The following is a 23,348-nucleotide window of genomic DNA, read 5'->3' as shown; positions in this document are numbered from 1 at the left end:
TGCCCAACCTAATCCACACGACAGGTGTCCCCCATTGCCCGACGTCAGGGATCCCACCTCAAGTAAGAAACACGGGTGGTCTTTATGTTGGCTTTGTCTTATGGAAGCGAGAACCACGTCTGTTCCAACACGTTGTATGTTTCCAAAGTCAAAACGAAATAACCTGAGGGTTATTTTTGTGAGCGCTTTCCTCCGAGGGCTGACTCTTCAAGATACCAGCTGAAGAAGTGTGCGCAGTGACATGGGACACTTGTGTGGCCCGGGGGTGGGGGGGCGGCGGGGGGGGCCTATCCTTTCAGCAAGTGGGCAGCTGGGCAAGTAGTGGGCAGAACCGTGAACCCCATACGTTAGTCTCTGTTTGGTCACTAGTAACTACAGTGACGTAGCTGCAGAGCAAAGACTGTAATGGTCCCTGAAGAACTGCTGTTTGCAGGGCAGAAAAAAGAATTCCTTTATGCACCAAAAGCACACCTCATTACCAAGCGAATGTCTACAGAGCCGTCCAGGCCCGGTGACCCTACTACCAAAGCTCGTCTTTGCTTAAGGAAGGGCTTTTTGCTTACTGAGGCCATCAGCCCAGGAAGTGTGATTTATTCATTCAACAAATATGAATTTAGTGTTTATTCGGTGCCAAGCCCTGGGAGCTGAATGCATGACATAAAACCCTAACCTTCTGGATACATGCCAGCACCTCCCCCCCGACCCCGGCCCCTTCTCTAGGCCAGCTCTGTTGGTTCGTAGGAGGCCCCAAAGGAGCCCCGCGAAGGCAGCAGGGGGCTACCCCAGGGAGTGGCCATGCTGTGGACACTGCGCCCACCCGCCCTGCCTTCCAGGCTCCTGCTCTGCTTCATGTGCTGCACCACACTGCTCTCCATGTGGCTCTCCAACACATCCACCACAGCCATGGTGATGCCCATCGTGGAGGCCGTGCTGCAGGAGCTGGTCAGTGCCGAGGACGAGCAGCTCGTGGCTGGCAACTCCAGCGCCGAAGAGGCCGAGCCCATCAGTACTGTTTGCTGGAGTTCACCTCCCCTTCGCCCCTGGACCCTCCTCTTGGGACACCGCCCAGCTCAGGGCCGCCCCCAGAGCCCTCGCCCACGCCCCTCCCCTCCCCTCAATCCCAGGCCAGCCCTTGGAACCTGAAGCTCCCTTGTGACCCCACATTCCTGGCTCTTCCTTCCTCCCCTGCTCAGAGCAGCCACCTCTGCTCCTTTCCCCCAAACACTCGAGGGTTCTGGCAACACCCTGGGCCTGCCTGTGTCCACAAGCCCTGCCATGCTTTCAGAGCAGAGGGAAGGGCAGTGGTCATGCCTGCCTCCAGCAGGATCTGCCCTCATTTTCCCCGTTCAGCCCCAGCCCTGAGCCCCTGCCCTGCACGGTCGGCTCCAGCCTCCACATCTCACGTCTACTTTCCTTTGCTACTGTAGGTCTTGATGTAAACAACAGCCAACCCTCTCTGGAACTCATCTTTGTCAATGAAGAGTGAGTATGACTGCCCTCTTCCCAGATGGAGCCTTGCCAGGTCTATTCCAGAGGTCGGGAAAGCGGGTACCTGAACACCTCTTTTAGATGTATGGGCCCGGCTCACGTCCTGCCACACCACCACCTCCCTCTGCCCTAATTTCCTCTCCGCACCTGGGAACCACCAGCCAAGAGCCTGAGGGCAACTCCCTCAACCACAGGGAGTGGGAGCCATGAGGGAAGAGACAGAAAGACTGACTGAATCTGATTGTCCACACATCTACCAAGTAGAACTGAAGTAGAAGAATACTACATTTAGTTAATGGAAAAACATAATAAATGTCACTGGAGATTCTCAGAGAATGACAGAGTATCTTCTAGATACTAGACATGGTCTTACTGGATTTGCCCTTGTCAGATATGACAAGGAAAGATGAGGTGACGGGCAGTGGATTTGAGGACAGTTGATGAGAGAGTCGCGTGAGGGTGGGGAGAAGCTAAAAGAGGAGAAATACGCCCCCAAACATTCATGTGAGACAGATCCATTAATAGCTCATTTATTCCAGAAATTCTATATCAAAATTGGTCTTCAAGGGATACTGTGATGAATATTGCCTTTAAAGGTTGGATGTGCTGCAGAGCTGAGTTTTGCAGTTTGGTGTCTTTTTGGGCAATGAGAGCTGCCCTGAGTGCAACCAGCATGTGTGAGGGGAGAACATAGAAAGGTGGGGACGAGCTTTGCTCTCCCCCACACTGCTGCCTTCAGTCACAGCTGCCCGATTCCCCTCCACGGCCCTGGATGAGATCTCAGGCAAATTTCACTGCTCTCTGGTTCTCTAAGGTGTTAGAACAGAATGAGCTCCTTTGCAGGTAGTCAGCAGTCTGGTCCAGACTCTGAAAACTTCCATCTCTCAGCCACAGTGCCTCCTGCCTCCTGTCCCCCAGGCCTGCAGGGTCAGAGGTCAGAGTGCATGGGGACAGACTCCTCTTTCACCCTTCCTCCTCCCAGGCTCAGGGCTCCCACCCCTCCCTCTGCTGCCTCTGACCCCTCCAGGCATCGTCCCCTCTCTGAGCCTCCCTGGCTCTCCCACTTGCCGGGGGCCCATATTCAGCATCTCTGGAGTGTGCCCTTGAGGCGCCCTCTGCAGAGCGCCAGGCCTGATGGCGGTGGTGAGGATGACCACTCACCCCCTCCCCTCGGTTCTGTGCTTTGCTGCCTCACTCCCCCAGAGAGTCTTCGTTCTGGGGGTTGCCTTGGCCTCTAGGGTAGGGCCTCTTCAAGACGGCTCTGGCCCTGCCACCTTCCATGTGCGTCACCCGCCACGAGACTCCACATTATGCCCTGCCTTTGTTCTTCTCCAGACCTAAATATATGTCCCCAAACTCCGAAGCAGAAGCTCAAGTTGTCCCTCGAACTCCCTCAGCAGAGTGCTGGTGGGAGCCTGGCCATTTGCGGGGGGATGATGGCAGTCTTCCTGGGGTGGCTGGCACCTTCCATGCTGTCTGAGGGGCTCCAGGCCTGCCCTTCTCACCCGATTTGGGAAGGAGGGAGGGGAAACATCATACCACTCTACTTCTTCCAGGGTAACGACCCTCTCCAAAGAACGCTTCCCTCCGAACCCCCATCAACCCCTTACCCTCCCCTGGGGTAGCCTGGACATGGCTATCGGCCACGGGACTCCAGGCCTGCACACGTGTCCAACACCTGTCTTTACAGTGAGCTCATGGCACCCACTGTCCTCAGAACTAAGACAAACCGAAGCATGCATTTAGCACTGAGCGTAGCCAGTAAGCTACAGGTCAGTTCCCACCTCCCCTCACCCCCATCCTCTGGCTCTCATCTGCCTTTCTCCATGTGCAGCCCAGACCCTCTCCACTCCTGCAACCTCAGAGAAGCATTTCACAAGGTTCTCCTTCTAGACAGTGACCTTCACCGAGTCAGCCGGTGAGAATGTGGTCAGGGCTGCTCTCTGGGCCCACTGTCTACTCTGTACGTGCAGGTAGGAATACTGGCGCCATCCATCTGTTACGAGGATAACAATGTTGTGAGGACTAAAGTCCATATTTAAGTGCTTGGCCCCTAAAAAGCACTCCCTGTTAGTTATTAGAGGTGTCAGCACTGCTTCTGAGGAAATGCTGTGTCCCCGCAAATCCTGACAGCATCTCTGGAAGGCCAGGAAGCCTCGGGTGAGATTAGTCTTCTTTGTAGCCTAGGAAACTGGACTCTAGAGGGGTCGCTTACACCAAACTCCAGTGGGGGCGTGGGGCATTCCCATCTCATGAAGTCGGATCCACTATTGTTTTCTCATGTCCTTTGCTTTGTTCCAGCACATCGACTGCAGACTTCACCTCTCTGATGCAGAACAAGGTAAGGCCTTGGGCTTTTTCTGCGCTTTAAGATCACTTGGAAGTCCCTCAAGATAACTCAGGGACAGAGATGTCCTAGAGCCCAGTGGCAGCCACTGATGTGAAAACACAGAGATGCTCCCACGAGCCCGGACGTGAGAAGGGCTCCACGGGCTCCAGGCGAGGGCCTGCATACCTCTGAACCCTGGCCCTGAGAGGGCTTAGCCTCATAAAGTACAGGTTAGCCTTTTCCGTGGAAACCCAATACTCAGCCACCCAGATTTCCAAAAGTCACAGATTCACCCTCAGGATTCCTTGCAGTGGGGATTCCATACAAAAACTATATTATAAAAAGGGTTGCATTTAAAGATTTATTTATTTATTTTAGAGAAAGAGAGCACATACTTGTGTGGATGGGGGGAGGAGCAGAGGGAGAGAATCTTCAAGCAGACTCCCCGCTGAGTTTGGAGTCTGATGTGGGAATCAATCCTATGATCCATGAGATCATGACCTGAGCTGAAACCAAGAGTCGATGCTTAACCGACCATGCCACCCAGGTGCCCCAGAAGGGTCACATTTATAGAGGAAAGCAGAGTTTATGGCCTTACCTCTTCCCCCAGAACTGGTTTCACATCTCCTTATATCAGCCCAAATTTTGATCACCAAACTGTGGACTTGATTGTGGTGAGATTTTTTTTTTTCATTTTCTTTGTGTTAAGGAAAAATGAAGGATTCTTCATTAGCTAATGAAGTTCCAGAAAGTCAAGCTGTCCTACAAGGACAGAGCCATGTTCTGCCAAGTTTCAAAAGTCTCTGCAAATGGGCTGCTTTGCACCCGCTGGATGGGACTCTGTGTCTTGGAGGCACGGTGGGGTGTTTCCCCACTGCATGCTCTCCCTGGCTTCTGGTCTCCGATGGCCACAGTGCTGAGGCGTGGGATGCCATGGGGCGATTACACGGCCCCTCTGGAGGCCCGCCACATCCTCTCCCTGACAGTGGGATGGTCTTTGTCCCCACAGAACGTGAATGGTGTACCCACAATCACCAACCCGGTCAAAACAGCAAATCCCCAGGGCAAGAAGCAGCACCAGTCCCAGGTAATGGAACTCACCCCCTGACCCTGTTTCCTACATGAAATGCCTTGAGCTTCCCAAGGGGCACTGGTCTTAAAGTTAGGAGGGCATCAGGCTAGCGTGCCGTCACCAGGCAGTCCATCCACAGACAAGTCTGACCTGCGTATGCCATGGGGATAAAACATCTAATTCACTGTTGATTTTCACAAGTCATTCTACCATCTGAGCCCCTGCTTTTTTCTTCAGCTATAAAAGCTGGGGGTTGGACTAGATCAGAGGTGTTCAAAGTTTTTCCTTAAAGGTGCTTCGGGGACAATGCAAGTATCGTATTTGAGTATTCTGAGATTGTAAGGAAATTGCTTTTTTTGTGTGAATGAGTATTTTTCCTGCTACTTGCTATACCACTGAAACAAAATAGATCTTGAAGTTGGCCTAAAATTGCGGCTATCACTTATAGACCTTGATTTCAAATTTTTGTGTCCATCCAAATAATCTCAAATATTTAACATTCATCATCAGCATAAATAAATGCCACCATTTCTGAAAAACTGATTGTGTACCAAGCACAATGTGCTGAGCATTTTCTCCCTAGTCTTGGCTCAGGGAGGTAGCAGTCTTGAACTCTATTTCTGCAGATGAGGCAAAGAGATGACATCAGGTGGCCCAAGGTCTCAGAGCCAGTAAGCAGTGAGAGGAGCATCTTGATTTAAATCCAAGTCTCGCTGGCCACACGTGTCTACTTTCAGTTATAAAGCAGACATATGCTGATTAAATGCTATGTTACGTTTTATATATTGGAGGTCCATGAAAATTTTCATTAGAAGAAAGGATCGTGGAAAACCACTGGACCAGAGAATCTGTGAGGTCCCTTACAGCTCTGATAATGAATCTCTCAGGAAGGCTTACAAGGGTCCAGACTGACTTGGGCCCTCCTACTAGGTGGGGCACTAGGTAAGCTTTGAGAGGGAGGCAAGGTAGCCTCTTCCCCGTGGTTTTCCCAGGATCTGGCCTGCTGATGTTTGCCCCAGGTGGCTCCTGGTCTCATAAAGACTCAGTGGGGGGAGACCAGGACTAGAGGGGCAGAGGTTGCTGCTGCTTCTTTTCTTTTTTAAGATTTATTTATTTATATGAGAGAGAGTGTGCAGTGGGGTGGGGGGGAGGCAAAGGGAGAGGGAGAGAGAGTCTTAATCAGGCTCCATGCTGAGCTGGGAGCCTGACACAGGGCTTGATCCCAGGACCCTGAGATCACGACCTGATCCACCACAAGAGTCAGACGCTTAACTGACTGAGCCACCCAGGTGCCCCACTTGCTTCTTTATCTACACTGGAGGCCAGGGGTCAGCAACCTCTGGCCCTGAAAGGCTACCATCTGGGCCAAGTAGGGCCTGAGAGGAGCACCGAAGGCTAGCCTAATATGCAAGGGGAGGGGGAGCGTGGGGAGGCAAAACCAAGAGGCAAGAGGCAGAAAAGAGTGAGGAGAGAATCCCACACTGGATTCCCTCCGCAACCCAAGGCTTCTTTCTCAGTCACCTCCCGGTCAGGACCGTCACTCCAGCTCCAGAGAGAACCACCACCTTCCATGTGTCATTCACACGCAAAGCGGAGAGCAACCAGTTTTGCTGGAGTTCAAGTGAAACAGAACATGCTGTGACTAACAACAAAAGTAATAACAGCTTACCATTCGCTAAATGCCAGGAAGTGTTGTTCTAAGTGCTTTACATATATTATTTCAATGACTCTTCAACAGCAATCTGGTGGAGAAAACAGGATTTTCTTCATTTTGCAGAAGAATATGCAGCTCAGAAGGGCTGCCCAAGTTGCTGAATGGTAGAACGAGGATTGGGATTTGTCTTTCTGACACCCGAGCATAAAACCTTTCCATGGCACCATGGTGCCCCTGCCTCCATGCTTTGTGTGCTGGACAGCCCACACTGGGTTGGAAAGATGCACTGGTTTTTCTCTGATAGGAAAAGCCACTAGTCCTGATCCCCGGCCCCAGGACCCAGGAGCTCAACAGAAAGTACAAGTCCCAGCATGACCAGATGATCTGCAAGTGCCTCTCTCTGAGCATATCTTACGCCGCTACCATTGGGGGCCTGACCACCATCATTGGCACATCCACCAGCTTGATTTTCTTGGAACACTTCAACAAGTAAGTAACTCACCTGGTCAACAAATAGCAACTAACCACCCACTCCGTGTCAGGAGCAGAACTAGGTGCTAAGGATAAGGCAGAAAAAGAAACTAGAGCAGTTTCCATACCAAGAGGGAAAAGAGACGATGGAGCACGACAGTTCAGTGTGACTGGAGAAGGGTGGGGTTCTGCTGGGAGATCCCACAGGGGCCACCCAGTCATGGGGAGGACATGCCTCCCCAAGGACACAGCTAGAGAACAAGACCAGAAGCACAGTGGGCATACACTGGATAAAGGGAGGTTTTCCAGACCAAGACAACAGTGAGCGGGAGGATTCAGGGGTGAGAGAGCAGGGCACATATGGGAGAATGGTAGGGGGCAAAGGGAGGCCAGGGAGGTGGACATGCAGATCACAAAGGGCTTCTTGAGGCCCACGAAGGACCTTGGACTTCATCCGAAAAGCCATGAGAAGTCTTTGAAGAATTTTAGGCAGGGAGTGAGGTGATCAGATTTATAGTTTTGAAAGCTGATTCCGGACTGAAAAAATGGAAAGAGAAGGTACGCCTATTTTCAGCGGGAGGACAACTTTGGACACCACTGCAAATGCCCAGGAGAGAGCTAGTGGTGGTCGGCTGACCCAGGCAGTAGTGAGGAGAAACAGTCAGATCTGAGAGATAGGCAGAGGTAGGCTTGACCAGCCTTGGCAGGATTAGAAAAGGCCTGAGAGAGGGAAAGGCCAAGTCTGATTGTCAGACTCATGGCCTCCACAGCTGGAGGAACAGAGTTGACCCTGACCTACATGAGCAGAAAAATAAGGAAGTGTTGACATAGAGGTTGAGATGGCCAGATGGATACACAGCTCTGAATCTCAAGAGAAATTTCTAGGCTAAAGGCATAGATTTAGAATCAGTGGCCTTCAGAGCTGTCTTCATGAGCACACAACCTGTATGATCACACCAGACCACCATGTTCAGAAGGGCCCCACACTTAGCTTGAAGCTCTGCCCTCACCATCTGAAAATTCTTAATCATTTTTGAACAAGTGGCCCCACATTTGCATTTTGTACTGGGGCCCCCAAATTAGATGATAGTGGGTCCTGGTGGGATGCATATGGAAATTGAAGCCAGGAGAGTGAAGAAGATCGATCACTCAGGGAGAACATATAGAGTTAGTAGAGCAGGGGCCATAAATATTAAGCTCAAATATTTAAAGTAGACTGTAAATGAGAGAACAATAGGTATCACACAGGGAAGAGAAAAATCTGGTGTCGTTCTATCCAAGGGAAGAAAGAGTTCAAGGAGGATGGAGTGGGCCATACTGTTTAAAGTGGCTGAATAAGCAAAAGGACAAAAATATGTCCCTTCAATTCAGTGACGTGGAGGTTACTGGTGACCTAGGCAAGAGCAATTTGGTGAGCTCCCTGGATCTCCACTGGTCTGAAGGTGCCACCATGCTGTTTTTCTTGGCACTGGTGAACAGACCACCCCCAGAGTTCATTCTGGCTATGCTTCAAAAATCTAGAGATTAGTTGTTACACTTTCTAAAGTGCTATAGATGGGAATGGGCCCTCATATGTATCCACAAAAGTCTACTTAATCTATTCTAAAAACCCATTCCCTTTCCTGGGTCCAGGAACAGGGCCTAGATTTCTATGTACAGGGAAGAGATGACGCAACAGACTTTATGCCTTTTAGCCCCTACAGGCCAGAGTGAGTCAATGACTTATACCCCCTGGTATCCTTCTAGCTCCAAAAGCCCTTCTTTCCACCCCCCTCCACCCCCCGACTCTCAGTGCCCCACTCTGGCCCTTAGGGGAGGCACAAGCTGTCACAATTTCCCAAGAAGCACATGGATGGTAAAGGTAAGTCCCTGACCAGGCCACAGTGCAAAAAAGCAGGTGTCTCCATGATGAGAGAGAAGGTGAGGCACTCTTGCATCCTGTGTTTCCACTGCACCCTCTCTGGGGGCAGGGTGGGGGGATTCTGCTCTTGGTCTGTCTCTTTTTCCACGCAGTGCCTAGTGTGAAAAGAGGGGCAGTCTCCTCCCACCTTAGAGGTGGGAGAAGAGCCCAAGAGGAAAGGAACACAGGTGTTGTCTACGTTAAAGTCATGGCTCACATGTGGCCCATCCCAGCTCCCCAGGAAACAACACCTGGGCTGGGGGGCCACAGCTCTTCCTGATGAGTGAAGAGTCCTCCGGGTAACCTGCCTGAGACCCTAGGGCAGCAGTGGATGTTGATGAAGGATTTGGACATTCCAAGTCATGGTTCTCCTAGGGGCACAGTTAATACCTGGAACCTTCATGATGCTCTAGAGTCCAAACTTGTCCAGAATCGGTGCCTTGCATCCCTCAATCAAAGCTCACACTCCTTCAGGAACTTTATAAACCAAGTATACCAGACTGCCCTTTCCATTCTCTGTTGTCCTGAAAACCAGATGAGTAAACTTATAAGAATCTCTACATAAATTAAGAGCAAAACAGCTCCCGATTAGTTCTCCTGAGTGCAAAGTATGCATACTTCAGTGATATCAAGTGTGGTCGCTTAGGTGGTCGCTTAGGTGGTCGCCCTTTTTAGCTTACTTCATGATGCTTGGCTGGGCCCTGTGCAGTTGCAACTGTCAAATACGTGAGTTCTAGATAATGTGTTACCACGTCATTACCCTTAGCTCTGATGTACGTCTTCTTAGGGAGTATTTAGCTTATGACCCCCAGAAACCACATGAGAATCCATCCTTTTCTTATCACTGACCTGGTTCTTTCCCTTCCAGCCAGTACCCCGCTGCAGAGGTGGTCAACTTCGGCACCTGGTTCCTCTTCAGCTTTCCCATCTCCCTCATCATGCTGGTGGTCAGCTGGTTCTGGATGCACTGGCTGTTCCTTGGCTGCAAGTGAGTCCCAGGGCCCTGCCGGTGAGGTACCAAGGCTCTCCTATCCAGAGTCATGGCGGGAGCCCTGAGGAGCACCACCCAAGGGGGAGCTGCCAAATAACCACGGAGGGTGCGCAAGGAGAAGACACTGGACTAGACAGGGAGTCAGGCATCCCCTGTTCTAGACACTCTAAACATACATGATCCCGGCACTTCACTATGAGCTCTGCAATGGAATGTTCTTAATTCCAACTCACTGGTTAAAGGAATCATCAGATTTATAAAAAGTCTGAATGGGAGGGTGGTTAATGTAGTTTCATTTCTCTCAAAGCATACAGAGTAATTTGAACTAACTTTTAAAGAAATGTGACTCCAAGTAGAAGTTTCCTTAGGCTTAATTTTATAGACATGAGTGATTCATACATAGTAGTTGCATGAAATATTCATGTACCTCTCAAAGTCATAAGTTAGATATTCTTCTTGCAATATTATTTCTGACGTTAATCTGCCTAGCAAGCCTTTCTTCATAACTATATTTCAATCAGCCTCAAACACATAAAGGGAAGATATATATGTTTTGCCATTGGTCCATGGGACCCAAGACTCCCATTGCTCAGGGAATGTTCTCTGAGCTGCTTTTTTTTTTTTAATAACTCAGAGGTTACTATCAAATCAATGATAACTGTATGTTTCTATATCTCCAGTATGTAGAAAATACCCCACATAAATACACTCGCACAAGTCTGTAAGACATGATACTTCACGTCGATACACCAGAGATGTACCCAAATGGATATACCTGGAAGCCTAGGGGAGAGGCTGAGGGCAGGCTGTGTAACCTGGCAGATAAAAGTCACAGGAGAGCTGGGGTTGGAGAGAAGAGGGGACAAGTGACCAGAGCAAGCCACAAGCCAGCAGTCTAGCATTTGCTAATCCTTGACTCCTGTGGGCCTCAGAAGCATGTTTCCTTTATTCTTCTGCTCGTTCTTCCTTCTCAGTTTTAGAGAGACCTGCTCTCTGAGCAAGAAGAAGAAGACCAAAAGGGAAGAGGTGTCAGAGAAGAGAATCCAAGAGGAATATGAAAAGCTGGGAGCCATTAGGTAAAAATCAGCCATTCACCCTCTCTCCTTCTCCAGGAGAGAGAACATGGCAGGTAAAGTGAGCACACAAGCAGCCTTGTTCTCCACAGCCCCTTGAGCTGGGGAATTTGCCACAACTATGAATCCAGGCCTTTAGAGATGCTACTGAATGCCCGAGTCGAGCGGGCCCAGAGTCCAGGTGGCCACCCTTCCCCTTTGCCGTTTTGCAAGTCCAAGGTAGAGCCGTGGTGTCGGGGTGGATGGCGCAGATGGGGCCTCCAGATGGAAAGAAGAGACAAGCACAGCCCCCCTCTTGGAACAGGCCCAGTTCCCCACACCGCTCTGACTGGGCCACCACCAGTCCTGTGGCCACTCCTGGGGAGCTGGGGGGCACCAGGCATTCTCAGATACAGGCTTGAAGACAGAGGGCCCGAGGAATCACCACCCCCTCGGCCATTATCAGCTTTCCCCAGTGACCCCATGTCCTGTTTGGTGCCGTTTTTCTCATTTTAGGGCAATAGGCGGGTACAGTTTTGGGCAAAAGGATCCCGGTAAAAGCAGTATTTTAAAATGTTTTAATTTATAAAAGGAATACCCGTTCACTGTAGAACATTTAGAAAATACAGGAAAATATAAAGTAAAAAACTAAAATTGACTTCTCTTTATTCAGTGTTAACTGTTAACAACTGTTACCATAATGTACTCTTCCTTCCATGCTTCTTTTTGGTGCAAAATTGTATGTATTTTTGCTAAAATTCAGTCCAAACTGAAGACAGTTTTAGATCTTGTCCCTTTTTCACTTGGCTTTAGACTGTCATGATATTCCCAGGCCATTAGCTCTGCAGTGCAAACATGATTGTTAGGTACGTCTCATTCGAACCTGTTGTTATACCAAAATGTATCTGATGTCATGGAATATCTTTGAATGTGTAGATTGCTTCCACTTTGAATGTTCAATTTTTGGATAGATAACATATCACTGTGCATTTCTGGTTATTTCCTTACATGAAAGGAAGGACTGAATTTAAGGCTCCTGACATACATCATCAAATTCCCTCCAAAAAGGACCCCGCTCCTCCCCCCACTCCCCCCCCCCCCAGCATTCTCCTTGGAGGCCGTGCTCTGCGCCGTATAAACATGCTACCGTACCACCTCACCCCTTCCCGCCTAGCTTCTCCAGGAGACATGGGTGACGTCACGTTTTCTGGCAGCTTCTCAGTTCTCTTCCGGCTTCTCCTCAGCGGCTCGGAGTGGTGGGGCAGCCACCGTTTTGTCCCCGGGATAGGGGCTCTGAACACAGGCACACCCCACGCGAAGGGAAAGAGGGAAGAGAACTCTCCCAGCTCCTGGAGCGGCTTTTCCTGTTGTATCTTACAGCTACCCTGAAATGGTAACTGGATTTTTCTTCATCCTGATGACCGTGCTGTGGTTTACCCGGGAGCCTGGCTTTGTTCCTGGCTGGGATTCTTTCTTTGAAAAGTAAGTGGTACTGTCTCCTCCTTAAGAGTAAGCCCCTGACGCAGACCCTTCAGACAGTTCCCACCAGTGTCCCTCCTTGACTCCTCGTAGGGGCAGCCGTGAGCCCAGAAAGCACTCCGTCCCCCTGGAAGTGCCCCCTTCTCAGGGAAGCCCGTGCGGAGTCAGGAAGAAAATACAGTGTGTGGTGTCGGGTCTGGGGTTGGCATCTGGTGCTGCCCCGGACCAGCCGTGTGACCTTGGTCTTGTACTAAGCTCTTGAAACCTCAGCTGTCTCGCAGGTGGCTCTGAGGCTGAGGCGTAGAGATCAAATGCCCCTGTGAGAGCCTGAGGGGTGGCTGGAGCCTTGGCAGGCAGAGGCCCCCCGGCCGCCCCTGCAGGACCCCTGAAGCCCAGGCCAACAGATCTCTCAGCTCGGCTTCGCAATTGCACAAAGACACACACGGAGGTGTGACCCTCGCAGGAAAAAGAACTCATCCTTTTCAAGTCCCCTTTACCGAAGTAACTCCTGATCTCTCCTTCTAAGGGGCCCATAGAGCCACACTAAGACGTCTACCCTAGCCGGGCCCAGACTCCAGACTCCAGATTTGCCCGCTAAATCCACCACTGGGTAGCATGGCAGCAGCTGCAGGAAGGAAGGCTGACCACCCGCCAGACTGGGTCCTAAAAAGAGGCACTGTATTCAGACATACTGTCCTGAGACATCGTGCCCGCCCCCCCTCGACCCTCCGCCTCCAGCCCTGCTTGTCTCTTTGCTAGGAAGGGCTACCGCACCGATGCCACGGTCTCTGTTTTCCTCGGCTTCCTCCTCTTCCTGATCCCAGCAAAGAAGCCCTGCTTTGGGAAGAAGAGTGACGGTGAGAGAAGTTCAAGGGAAGAAGTCAGGGCTGTCTCTAGTCAATCATACCCAAGGCCGTTCTGAGTACCGCCCCCCCCCCGCCCCCAATAGCAGAACAGCCTCCCAAATCATCGGTGCATCAGTTAGACCCTTGTCTCCACAAGCCCCATCCATTAGGATTCATCCGGCTCTCCCGCTGTCTACCTGTGATCCAGGGCAGAACTGGGAGCCCTCGCTGGGGACAGAGCCCATCATCACATGGAAGGACTTCCAGAAGACCATGCCCTGGGAGATTGTCATTCTGGTGGGAGGAGGCTATGCTCTGGCTTCTGGCAGCAAGGTAACTCTTGAATTGTTCTTTTGGGGCCAAAGATTTTTTTAAGCAGCTTTCCCTAATGAGTCATTCTGATTCTGGAAGGAAGATTCACGGGCACCGAGGGAACAGTTGAGCCAGGCGTGCATCCCCTGTCCTGCCCCGAGCCTCTAAGTCAGTGCTACTGAGATCAGCTGTGTTAGGGAGTCACGCCCACCTCACTCACCGGCCCACACTGCCACAGGCAAAAGATTGACTGCATTTTATAGCCATCTCCTTCTGGGCATTTGACAGTGGTGGGAAGAGATGTGTCTCTAAGGGTCGCACACCCACACACAGCAAACTCCCTCCCTCGGTCAGTCCATATGCTTATGTTGAGCCCCTTAGGAGAATGTATGCTAAAGCTGGCGTAAATGCTATTCACAGGCCCTGGTTTCCTGATTGGGAGGAATTGGGATGCGATCTTATAAAAGGGGCTGGTGGGAAACAGTTGAATTTCCTAAAGTGTTAGCCCTTCCTGAAATAGGAAACGATCCCCCAAATGAATCAGGTTCACACTGTTTCTCCCTTCACTTTCGCTATATTCATTAACTTGGCTCACTTTTTGACTGCCCATTCGTCGAAGGTCAAGGCTATCTGCATCAGTAGTAATAAGATCACAGAATCCTCCACTTGGAAGGAACCTTGGAGGACACCGAGTCTGGTCTCCTACCCAGTTGAGAGAATTCCAACCCCTGGGCTTGGAACCCACCAGTGACAGGGTGCTCCCTGAGCAGGGAACAAAGAATTGTTTTTACTTTTAGCTCAGATCTTCTGTATGTCTTCCACTGTTGGCTCTGGCTCTGTCCTCTGGAACCCCAGAGGTAATAATTATTAAAGTCATAAAAAGTAATTAGAGCCCCTTAGATCTTTTTTTTTCCTCCAACAAAAATTCCCTAGTTCCTTCAACCATTCTTCAAGAAGTAGTGACCCCTTACCATGCTGGCCTCTCTCCTCAGCCTCACTACACTTTGCCTTTGGCCTTATTTAAATGTGGTCCAGAGGTGGTCAGTCTACTGCAGCGTAAAGTAGTCATATTACCCAAGCCCCATCTCTCACCTCTGATCCAAGCACCAATCTGTATTTTTATGGAAGCTTTTATAAGGCTTCACTGGTACTCATGTCAACATTTATACTGAAATTGCAGCCAACTAAAAACCCTCATTCTTTTAATTGTTAGCCACTATTAAACGTCCCATCTTTCAGCCAATCCTGTATATGTGCTGTTGGTATTTCTAATTCCAAGTTCAAAATATCATACTTATCTTTATTGAATTTCAGTTGTTAGTTTTGGCCCCTGAGTCTAGCCTGGATTTTTTAACCAAAATTTTGTATGTATTACAGATAGCATAGTTGATATTTCTGTAAAATCTGACTCTACTAATTTAATAATATAATTCAAGTGTGATATAGGTGATTCCTACCGAGTTTGAAATAATTTCAGTCTTGACATGAGGAAAATCCAACGTAAAATGTTTTGGTATCAAGGTTTAAAACAAAAAAAGACTTCCTTTGTTGTGCTTTTTTCTAACTTGGCAATCTAATTTATCAATTTATTTCAAATTACAATATAAAATAGCTTCTGGAAAAATTAGCTATTAAATTTTTTTCACTTTACTTCTGAGTACCATCTGGATAATGTGATCAATGGAACTCCATTTCTTTATAAGTACTGTTTCTACTCAGCTAACTGCTCTTCCTCCCCTTTGTCCAGTGGGTAAGGTTTAATGTGTTATAAGAGGTAACAATCCCAGAGTTCCTGTCGGCCCCAAAGCTCGGTACCAACCGTGAATTGCTGTAGTCCCCACGTGCTGGATTTGCAGCTCACGGGCAGTGGAGCAAAAAGAGAAAAGAAAGTGCTCCCAGGGGGCGTCTGCCTTCAGCTCAGGTCATGATCCCAGGGTCCTGGGATGGAGCCCCACATTGTAGTTGGGCTCTCTGCTCAGCAGGGAGCCTGCTTCTCCCTCTCCCTCTGCCTGCCGCTCCCCCCTGCTTGTGCTCTGACAAATAATATCTTAAAAAAAGAAAGAAAGAAAGAAAAGAAAATGCTCCCAGGTAAAAGGGCCACAGCAGAGATCAAAAAGCCTTTGGTGAATTCGGAAAAGGGGAGAAAAATCAGCCTGCTGGTAATGTGGTGAGGCTGTCTCTAACAGTAAAATATGAGTAGGACTTAGAGCTTGAGGAATCATAGAATGTCTCACCTTGCTTTGGGCCCTACTCTCCATGTCTGTAATGCATTGGCAGTCTCTAGGAAAAGTTAGAGCACATCAGCCGTAGAAGAGAGAGGAGGTGGCAGGGAGGGCCGGCGAATGCATATGGCAACCTGAGGTCTTTAGTACAAAAACTCAACCGTGTCCTTTAATTTTCTGAAGGAGGGAGGGAATCTTCACTATTGACAAAGGAACAGCTTCTAACCAAAGAAGTTATTCCAAGTGGGAAAGATTCATTTATTGGAGATCTATATAAATTTTGCTAATGGAAAAGGTTTGAGAGTGGCACCATGCCTCCATATCTTGTGTCATGAAAAAGCACTGGTGGACTGTAGATACTGATGTCAGCCATGATGAGATGGAACCTGAAACAGGCCGGACGGCCATGATCAGCTTTGTGGGCCAGCCGGGTGGCACCCTCCCACTGAGTGCGGATAGACTGGGACTCCCTCTATGTAAAGCTTCTAGTGTTCAGCCCTGCCCACTGACTCCCCATAAGCCACAGGAAAGGTTACTGTCCAGAGATGTTGATAATCTTCCCCCCTTTCACAGGTGATAAGAGAGCTAGATTTCAAAAGGAGAATTCAGGATTACATTGGGGAGTCTGTGTCAAAATCACTGTTGACTGGATGCACAGAGTGAGAATGTCAGAGGCTGGAGAGAGTAATAAGATTGAAGTTGAAGGGCCCGTTGCCCCAAAGATCTCTAGCCCCTGCCAAGCCGTCATGGCAAAATCCTGAGAAGAATCATAGCCATTAGGATGAACGGCTCTCCATGCACTGTGACAACTGCCCAGGAAACCCTAAGACTGAATGTTACTACGATCATGAAGAATTTTCTGGGCTGAAAAAATGATCTCATCATCAAATCAGTAATGCTTCTGGGTCCAGTCTGCCTGAAAATAGGATGGCAAATTAGATGCCTCCTAGTGGTTCCTTCCAGCCCCCCAACATCCCTGACCTCCTGGAGTCTAAGAATTCCACAGGGAATGTGTTCTTCCTCCTCTCTTCTTACTCTATCACCCGTCTCCCTGCAGAGCTCTGGCCTCTCCACGTGGATTGGGCACCAGATGTTGTCTCTGAGTGGCCTCCCACCATGGGCTGTCACCCTTTTGGCATGCATCCTGGTATCCATTGTCACAGAGTTTGTGAGCAACCCAGCCACCATCACCATCTTCCTGCCCATCCTATGCAGCCTGGTGAGTAGGGCAGAGTCCCCAGATGTCTGGAGGGGCTGCCTCGGGCCCAGGGAGCAGCTCCCCAGCTGTACTCTCTCCTCTGGTCATTGCCAGACTTCAGTGATTGGTCTCCAGCCATAGTTTGGAAATGAAGTGTTTCAAATTTGATAGACAGACAAATTGTAGCAAGGGTTCTAGAAACCCTTTTCTGAAAGACTAGGATTAGTTTAGAGGCAGTCCTGAATGGAAAGAAGAATGCACAGAATCTCCTTAAAACCCTAGGATTCCAATTCCTCACAATCACCATTTCTTTCTCTCCTAAGACCTAAGAGTAGGGCCAGAGGAATAACTACAGAAAATGGGGGCAAAATGTTCCCAGAGGTTTACAGTTTACTCAGCTGTAAAGACCAAGACCATAGCTCTATCATCACCACCTCCCCCCAGTTTCCCTGTCCAGGGGGTTCTGAGAATTGAGGCAATGCCAGCCTCATCTCATGGTCTCAGAACAATTTGTTATTCATGAATGAGAGGAGGGGAGCAACTCCCAGATCTCAGCCTGGCTAAGCAGCCCCCAAGATAACGGACCAGACACAATGCTGCATCTGTCCCATTAGTGAGGGGAAGCCTATCAAATGAAGGCTCCTCCCCATCCCCAACAAAATAATATCCTTCTGCTTTAACCCCAGACTACCCCCAGCCACTGTCTTTGCTCTTTGCTCAGGTGTCTCCTTCCAACTGCTCCCTCCATCATCTCATTTGTGTGAGCCTTGGCGTGCACTTAGTTAAAACTCGGCAACACTGAGGGCAAGACCATGGGTTTCAATCCCATACAAAGCAAACATCACCTAGAAAAACACCTTAGTTCTGCACCCCAAGGATGAGGAACCCCTACCTCAACCCAAGCAGCTCATTCATGAGATTTGAGTTTGAAGAATGAATCTCTCAGTTAAAGGATAAAATTAGACCAGCACCAAGAAATGAAACATCCCTTGTAGGAAGGAACTCAGAGCCCGTGTTTCCATGGGAGTGAGCAGCATGAGGCCCTTGAGAGTAGTGATTTAACTGCCCCTAGCACATGGTAACCAGCCAAGGTTAGCCAAAATCAAGCCACCTTTTAAAGCATGTTTGTGATGTGAAGCCCAAGAAATGCGAGCCACATCTCAACGCTGATGTTTCTGTGACTTCTCTTCTCCTAGTCTGAAACGCTGCACATTAATCCACTCTACACTCTGATCCCAGTCACCATGTGCATCTCATTTGCAGTAATGCTGCCCGTGGGCAATCCCCCTAACGCCATTGTCTTCAGCTATGGGCATTGCCAGATCAAAGATATGGTAAGTCGCGGATGCCCTCTTCCTGCCATGAGGACAGGGATGAGTGGTTCCACAGCCTTCTCCTGAGGCTTATCATTTTGTAGCAGTGTCTGTGATCTGTCAACACTCACTCTAGTGTGGTCGAAAGAATGGTGCTGGCAAAAAGGCCTTCAGCTGGTCCACAAGCACCAAGAATAGCAAGAATGCGCTCTCCCAACCTTCTCCGGGAGAAAGCGGGTACATAGACGGAGACAGCTGGAGCAGACCCGAGATGCAGCCAGGGCGAGAGGGCACAAGGCTCTGCCTCAGTTTCTTCACTGGACCAGTGGGGATGTTCATTGCAAAAGCTGCCAGTTTACTCACAGAAGCGAAGTGGGAGAAACTGGAGGAACCCAGGGTGAAAGGTCTGAGGGGACAGGACCCTCCGCTGAACGCGAGGCAACAATGGCAAAACAAAGCACCCGCACCTCATTCCCTAGTTCTCGCTGGACCCCCACAAGATGGCTCCGAGGAGACATCTGGTCAGAGTGTAGTGTTGGGCCGATTTACCCTCGACCCCTCAACGTATACTCACTGCTGTGCTCCTGGATATCCAGGCCACTAGGGGAAAGATGGAAACCACTCCTAATTACTGGGGCCGGGCTGTCTGAAATAGGGCTCAGTCCCCCTTCCCGAGGGTCGCACACATCCAGCAGCCCTGTAAATAGCAAACGGAGGAGAGGGAGCGCGAGAGCTTCAGGCCGGTCGCAGATATTCAGGTCCTTTCTACCATTCAAACCACTCATCAAAGTGGTCTGTAATACCTCAGGGAAGGGAGGGCACGGCCATCGCCCCCCGTCCCCCTCATCTCTTATCGCACAACCCTGTCTGCTCGAGAGTTGAGCTCGGTCCCAACTCTCCTGGCCCCCCACTTCCTCCCCTGGGCACCCTCACCACTCACCCCCGCCCCATGCCACCGTCTTTTCTGGAATCAAGTGATCAGAGATAGTGCCTCTCAAAGGTACCGGATGACAAGAAGTGAGCCAGTCGTGGGTTCTATTCCCAGCCCAGCACTGACCTGAGACCTCCATTTCCTCATCTGCAAAAGACAGAGATTCCAACTAGAAACTCTGCGTGGTTCCTTTCAGCTCTAAGTGACTTGAATTCAGCCCCTTTAGAACCTGCCTCCTCTGGCTAGGGGACCTGGGCAGTTCTCCACGCCCAAAGCCCAGGGAGCCAGGATAATGAGTAAGTCCCGGGCTCTGGCCAGAAAGCAGAGAAGCAACACATCTAGTCACTCGCTTGGAACATTCATTTTCCCTCACAGCTTTCCAACTTAATGCCAGCTAGTGGACCCGTGGTGGCTACAGCGCTGTGCTTTGTTCCTCCCTCACAGGCTGCCAGCCACCCTTACCGTCCTTCTTTCCAGCTGGCCCTGGCTCTGCCAGCCATCATCCCTCACAGACCCCTCAGCCTGTGTCAATCCCATGGCAGAAATGGAAGGGTTCAGGGTCATGGAGGTGACATTCCCTCAGCAGAAAGAAGCAAAGCTAGTGTGTCTGTGTCACCCTCCACGGAAGGAAGGGCTGAGCAGAGGCAGCTGACCTGGTTCTCCAAGTGAACCCAAGGGACACTACTTTCCATAAGCTGTTCCTTTGGGAAGGAAAAAACAGTTAACAGTGGCAAAGGCTTCGTAGGATAGGGCCTCTCCTACAGGCCCCCATATGTGTCAGCACAATAAAGGCTCCAAGAAGTTCCTGCCTTAAAGCATTTCCCTATCATGTAGCTACAGGATCCTCACGTGTAATAACTCTTAACATTCTAAGACCTGGTGTTCCAAGTACACACCTTCCAGGCCTCCACTTGGGAGTGAGAATCCAAGTGGAGACGGTTCTTATGGCCTCTCCCGTCCTTCCACAGTCCCGAGCCACCCTTGGAGGCAACCCTACAGATCCCAGGCAGTGACTGAACAGATCAGGACCAAGGCCTGGGTGGGGGGCACAGAGAGGAGCACTGGGGGATCTGTGCTGCTGCCTGCTCAGTGACTACGGTGGGCTGGTTTGTGTCCTGTAGGTGAAAGCTGGCCTGGGGGTCAATGTCATTGGCCTGGTGATCGTCATGGTGGCCATCAACACATGGGGAGTTAGCCTCTTCCACTTGGACACTTACCCAGCCTGGGCGAAGGTCAGTAACATCACTGATCAGGCCTAACACAAGTGGGCAAACGGTCCAACCAAGAAGCTGCCAGCACCTAACAGAATCTGACCAAGAGGCCAAGAAAGCCATCAGGAGCACACAACCAACACCGTCTGCCACCTCAAGTGAAGTGTAGCAAGCCTCTGACAATCAAAACACATGCTTGGATGTTAGTGCCTTCTGCTCGGCCCCCTTCCTTAGCACCATAGTTCAGGAAGACCTGTGATCTTTCTCACTTCCCATATCTTGGGCTCTCCTTTCTGAAGACAGGAAGAGAAGAAGACCTTAGTTGCCCCTCAGAGGCTAAGCCTCACAAACTAGCCTCACTAGGTTTATTCTTAATATCTTACCCCCTTTTTAGGAATTGAAGGGGAAATCCAAATCATCCTACCTATGCACAGATAATGAAACCAGTTACATCTCCTCTTTCAGAGGAAAATCTCCCCCAGAATTTTCTCTTCAGTGTTTCAATCCTAAGCTCTTACCACAAAAAGGCAATCTTGGTAAGTCCTCTTTATGGCAATCAGTACTCTTTTATCATTACTTAAGCATCTCCCTTCAGTGGCTTCTCTTTACCTTTGGCACCAAATTCCCATAAATAGCATTCTCCCTTAGAAAGGGGCTGGTAGGGTTCTCTCTGTCAAAGGAAGAGTAAAGAAGACATATTGAAGTTAGCACAGGTATCCCCCATTTTTCAAAAGTTCTAGTTATACCACTTCACTTTTACAAAAGACCTACATTAGTACCTGTTTTCGCTAACCGAAAGAAATCTGAGGAGGATTTTCAGGTTTATGAGAAAAGCCCAAGTAACGTTCAGCACTGGTTTTGCAGCGAGCCCTTAGAGGAGCAGTGTGCAACCTGAGCAGCTAGAGTGGTGCCACCATGCCCCCTCCCGGGAAACAACACCTAGTATCTCAACATCCAGCTGCCAGAGTTGTGAACATCTGGGCTTTATCTTTATTTTGTGCCCCCCTTAGCAAGTGTCCTAAGGTATCAGAGAAGCCTAAGAGAGGTTCTTTTTTGAGTCTGCGAATGCTCAAATATTTTTCCATATAAATGAATGGTAACTGCTTCTTTGCTCAATGCCATCGCAGCTTACAAAAGGTTTCATAGGAATGCTCTACTTTTGGATAGCGGGGGACACCTGTCTCTCTCTCATCACTTACCACTAATCCTCAATACCACTGCACTGGTTCAGTTGGAAGGGAGAAAAAATTCTCATACCTGTCTTATTAATGAGGCCAAAACTATCATTAAGACCACAGTACTATTAATGATATCTGACTAGCTTTCTTCTGGATGTAATGAGGAATTCGTTCCTGAGAAGATGAATACAGAAAGTTCCAAATGCATCAGTCACTTTCTACAAGTCAGTGAGGCCCTTGAGGGGAGAGAAGATGTCTTATGTTCCTGAAAGTCTCCAGCAACTTATACAATATAGTAAACTAACTACTCAACAAATGTTGCCCGTGAGAAAAATCACTTCGGAAATCAAGGCCTCCTGCTTCCTCCTGAAAACCATGCCATTTTCCCCACGACAGATGTCCTTGCTATATGACTGGATATAGCTCCCAAGCCCCCCGCCAGCTTGTAGGCAATACATAGTTCTGACTTCTACCACCAGTTCCTTGCTAAATCGGTCTTATTGGATAAGGAATATCCCACAGTTACTCCATTCTTTTAATTGATTTAAGTTACTATTGATAGCATGGGCAGTTTTCCCACACAACTTATCAATAAAGTCACTCCCTAGTTTATCAAGTATCTGTGAGTTCTAAAATTTCTTTTGTGCCGGCCAACACTAGCATGCTCTGACTACAGCACAACTGACCAGATTTACCACAAATATTACTGCTTCTGCCCTATCAACTGGCTTAGGCCATGTTATGACTCCTTACAAAAAAAATAAAGACCTGGGCGCCTGGGTGGCTCAGTTGGTTAAGCGACTGCCTTCGGCTCAGGTCATGATCCCAGGGTCCTGGGATCGAGTCCCACATCGGGCTCCCTGCTCAATGGGGAGCCTGCTTCTCCCTCTGACCCTCTCCCCTCTCATGCTGTTTCTCTCTCTCTCAAATAAATAAATAAAATCTTAAAAAAAAATAAAAATAAAAAAAAATAAAGACCTACTGAGCCCAAATAAAATACTAGTGTTATGTACACTATAGCTGGTTTGATCGAGTCAGCATCTTGACAGTTATTTTGCTATAAAATGTTCAGAAAAGTCAGGGTGTTCTCGTATTGTCACAGCTGCCAAATTGTCAACTGTCTGACCCATTACAGAACTTAGCCACCAAGACTCTAGTCACATTAAGACAACGGTGCAAATAATAAGATTTTGGGAATATAGCTAAGTAAAAAGAGAAAGAAGAGGTGACTTAGAATTAAGTGGACTTAGAATTCCTGGCCACTGCTCAGCATTTGAGAACCTCATTCAGTCCCAAAGGGAAAGCAGTGCAACTCCCCTCCGCAGCTGCAGCCAGATGCTCCGAGGGGCTAGTGCACTCAGTTTAGAAAGAGCATTTATTTCCGTCGGCTCCACCGACTCTTCCCAAGAGCAGCACTCTTCCTTCCCAAGCCAGAGTGCAGGCTAACCAAGCCTGCTCCTTCCAGTGACAGGAAATGTCAGCGATGACTAACAACGCCTTGTCATCTAAAATCACTCCACTGGTGGACAGTAAGGGCTCGCCTTAGTATTAGTAGTCTTAGGTCTCTTGCACATATGTTCTAATTTGATTTTTATCTTCTAATATCACAACACTATATGGATGAAAAGCAGTAATGATCATCTTATACCAGCTCATTTTATAGATGACTAAGAAACGAAGACATTAAGTATAGTTGCACCTT

The 23,348-nt window shown here is 49.2% G+C and overlaps 1 protein-coding gene across 1 annotated transcript in view; it reads left to right on the top strand.

The window, feature by feature from the left end:
* SLC13A4 (solute carrier family 13 member 4) overlaps nt 1-20,516 on the top strand; it is a 39,290-nt gene extending 18,774 nt beyond the window's left edge. The window contains exons 4-16 of the mRNA XM_028106472.2: nt 834-1,006; nt 1,428-1,482; nt 3,790-3,829; nt 4,827-4,904; nt 6,848-7,032; nt 9,783-9,902; nt 10,880-10,981; nt 12,338-12,439; nt 13,196-13,293; nt 13,490-13,614; nt 16,873-17,034; nt 18,210-18,347; nt 20,379-20,516. Coding sequence (XP_027962273.1) covers nt 834-1,006; nt 1,428-1,482; nt 3,790-3,829; nt 4,827-4,904; nt 6,848-7,032; nt 9,783-9,902; nt 10,880-10,981; nt 12,338-12,439; nt 13,196-13,293; nt 13,490-13,614; nt 16,873-17,034; nt 18,210-18,347; nt 20,379-20,516 — 1,516 coding nt within the window. The remainder of the gene's footprint in view (nt 1-833; nt 1,007-1,427; nt 1,483-3,789; nt 3,830-4,826; nt 4,905-6,847; nt 7,033-9,782; nt 9,903-10,879; nt 10,982-12,337; nt 12,440-13,195; nt 13,294-13,489; nt 13,615-16,872; nt 17,035-18,209; nt 18,348-20,378) is intronic.
* Nucleotides 20,517-23,348: the final 2,832 nt, after the last annotated feature.

Source organism: Eumetopias jubatus, unplaced genomic scaffold (assembly GCF_037043125.1).
Source record: "Eumetopias jubatus isolate StellerSeaLion01/CBP00866 unplaced genomic scaffold, mEumJub1_p1.0 scaffold_14, whole genome shotgun sequence".
NCBI classification, from domain to species: domain Eukaryota; kingdom Metazoa; phylum Chordata; class Mammalia; order Carnivora; family Otariidae; genus Eumetopias; species Eumetopias jubatus.
The sequence above is the reverse complement of the archived record's forward strand: the minus strand, read 5'-3'. Positions and strand labels throughout refer to the sequence as shown.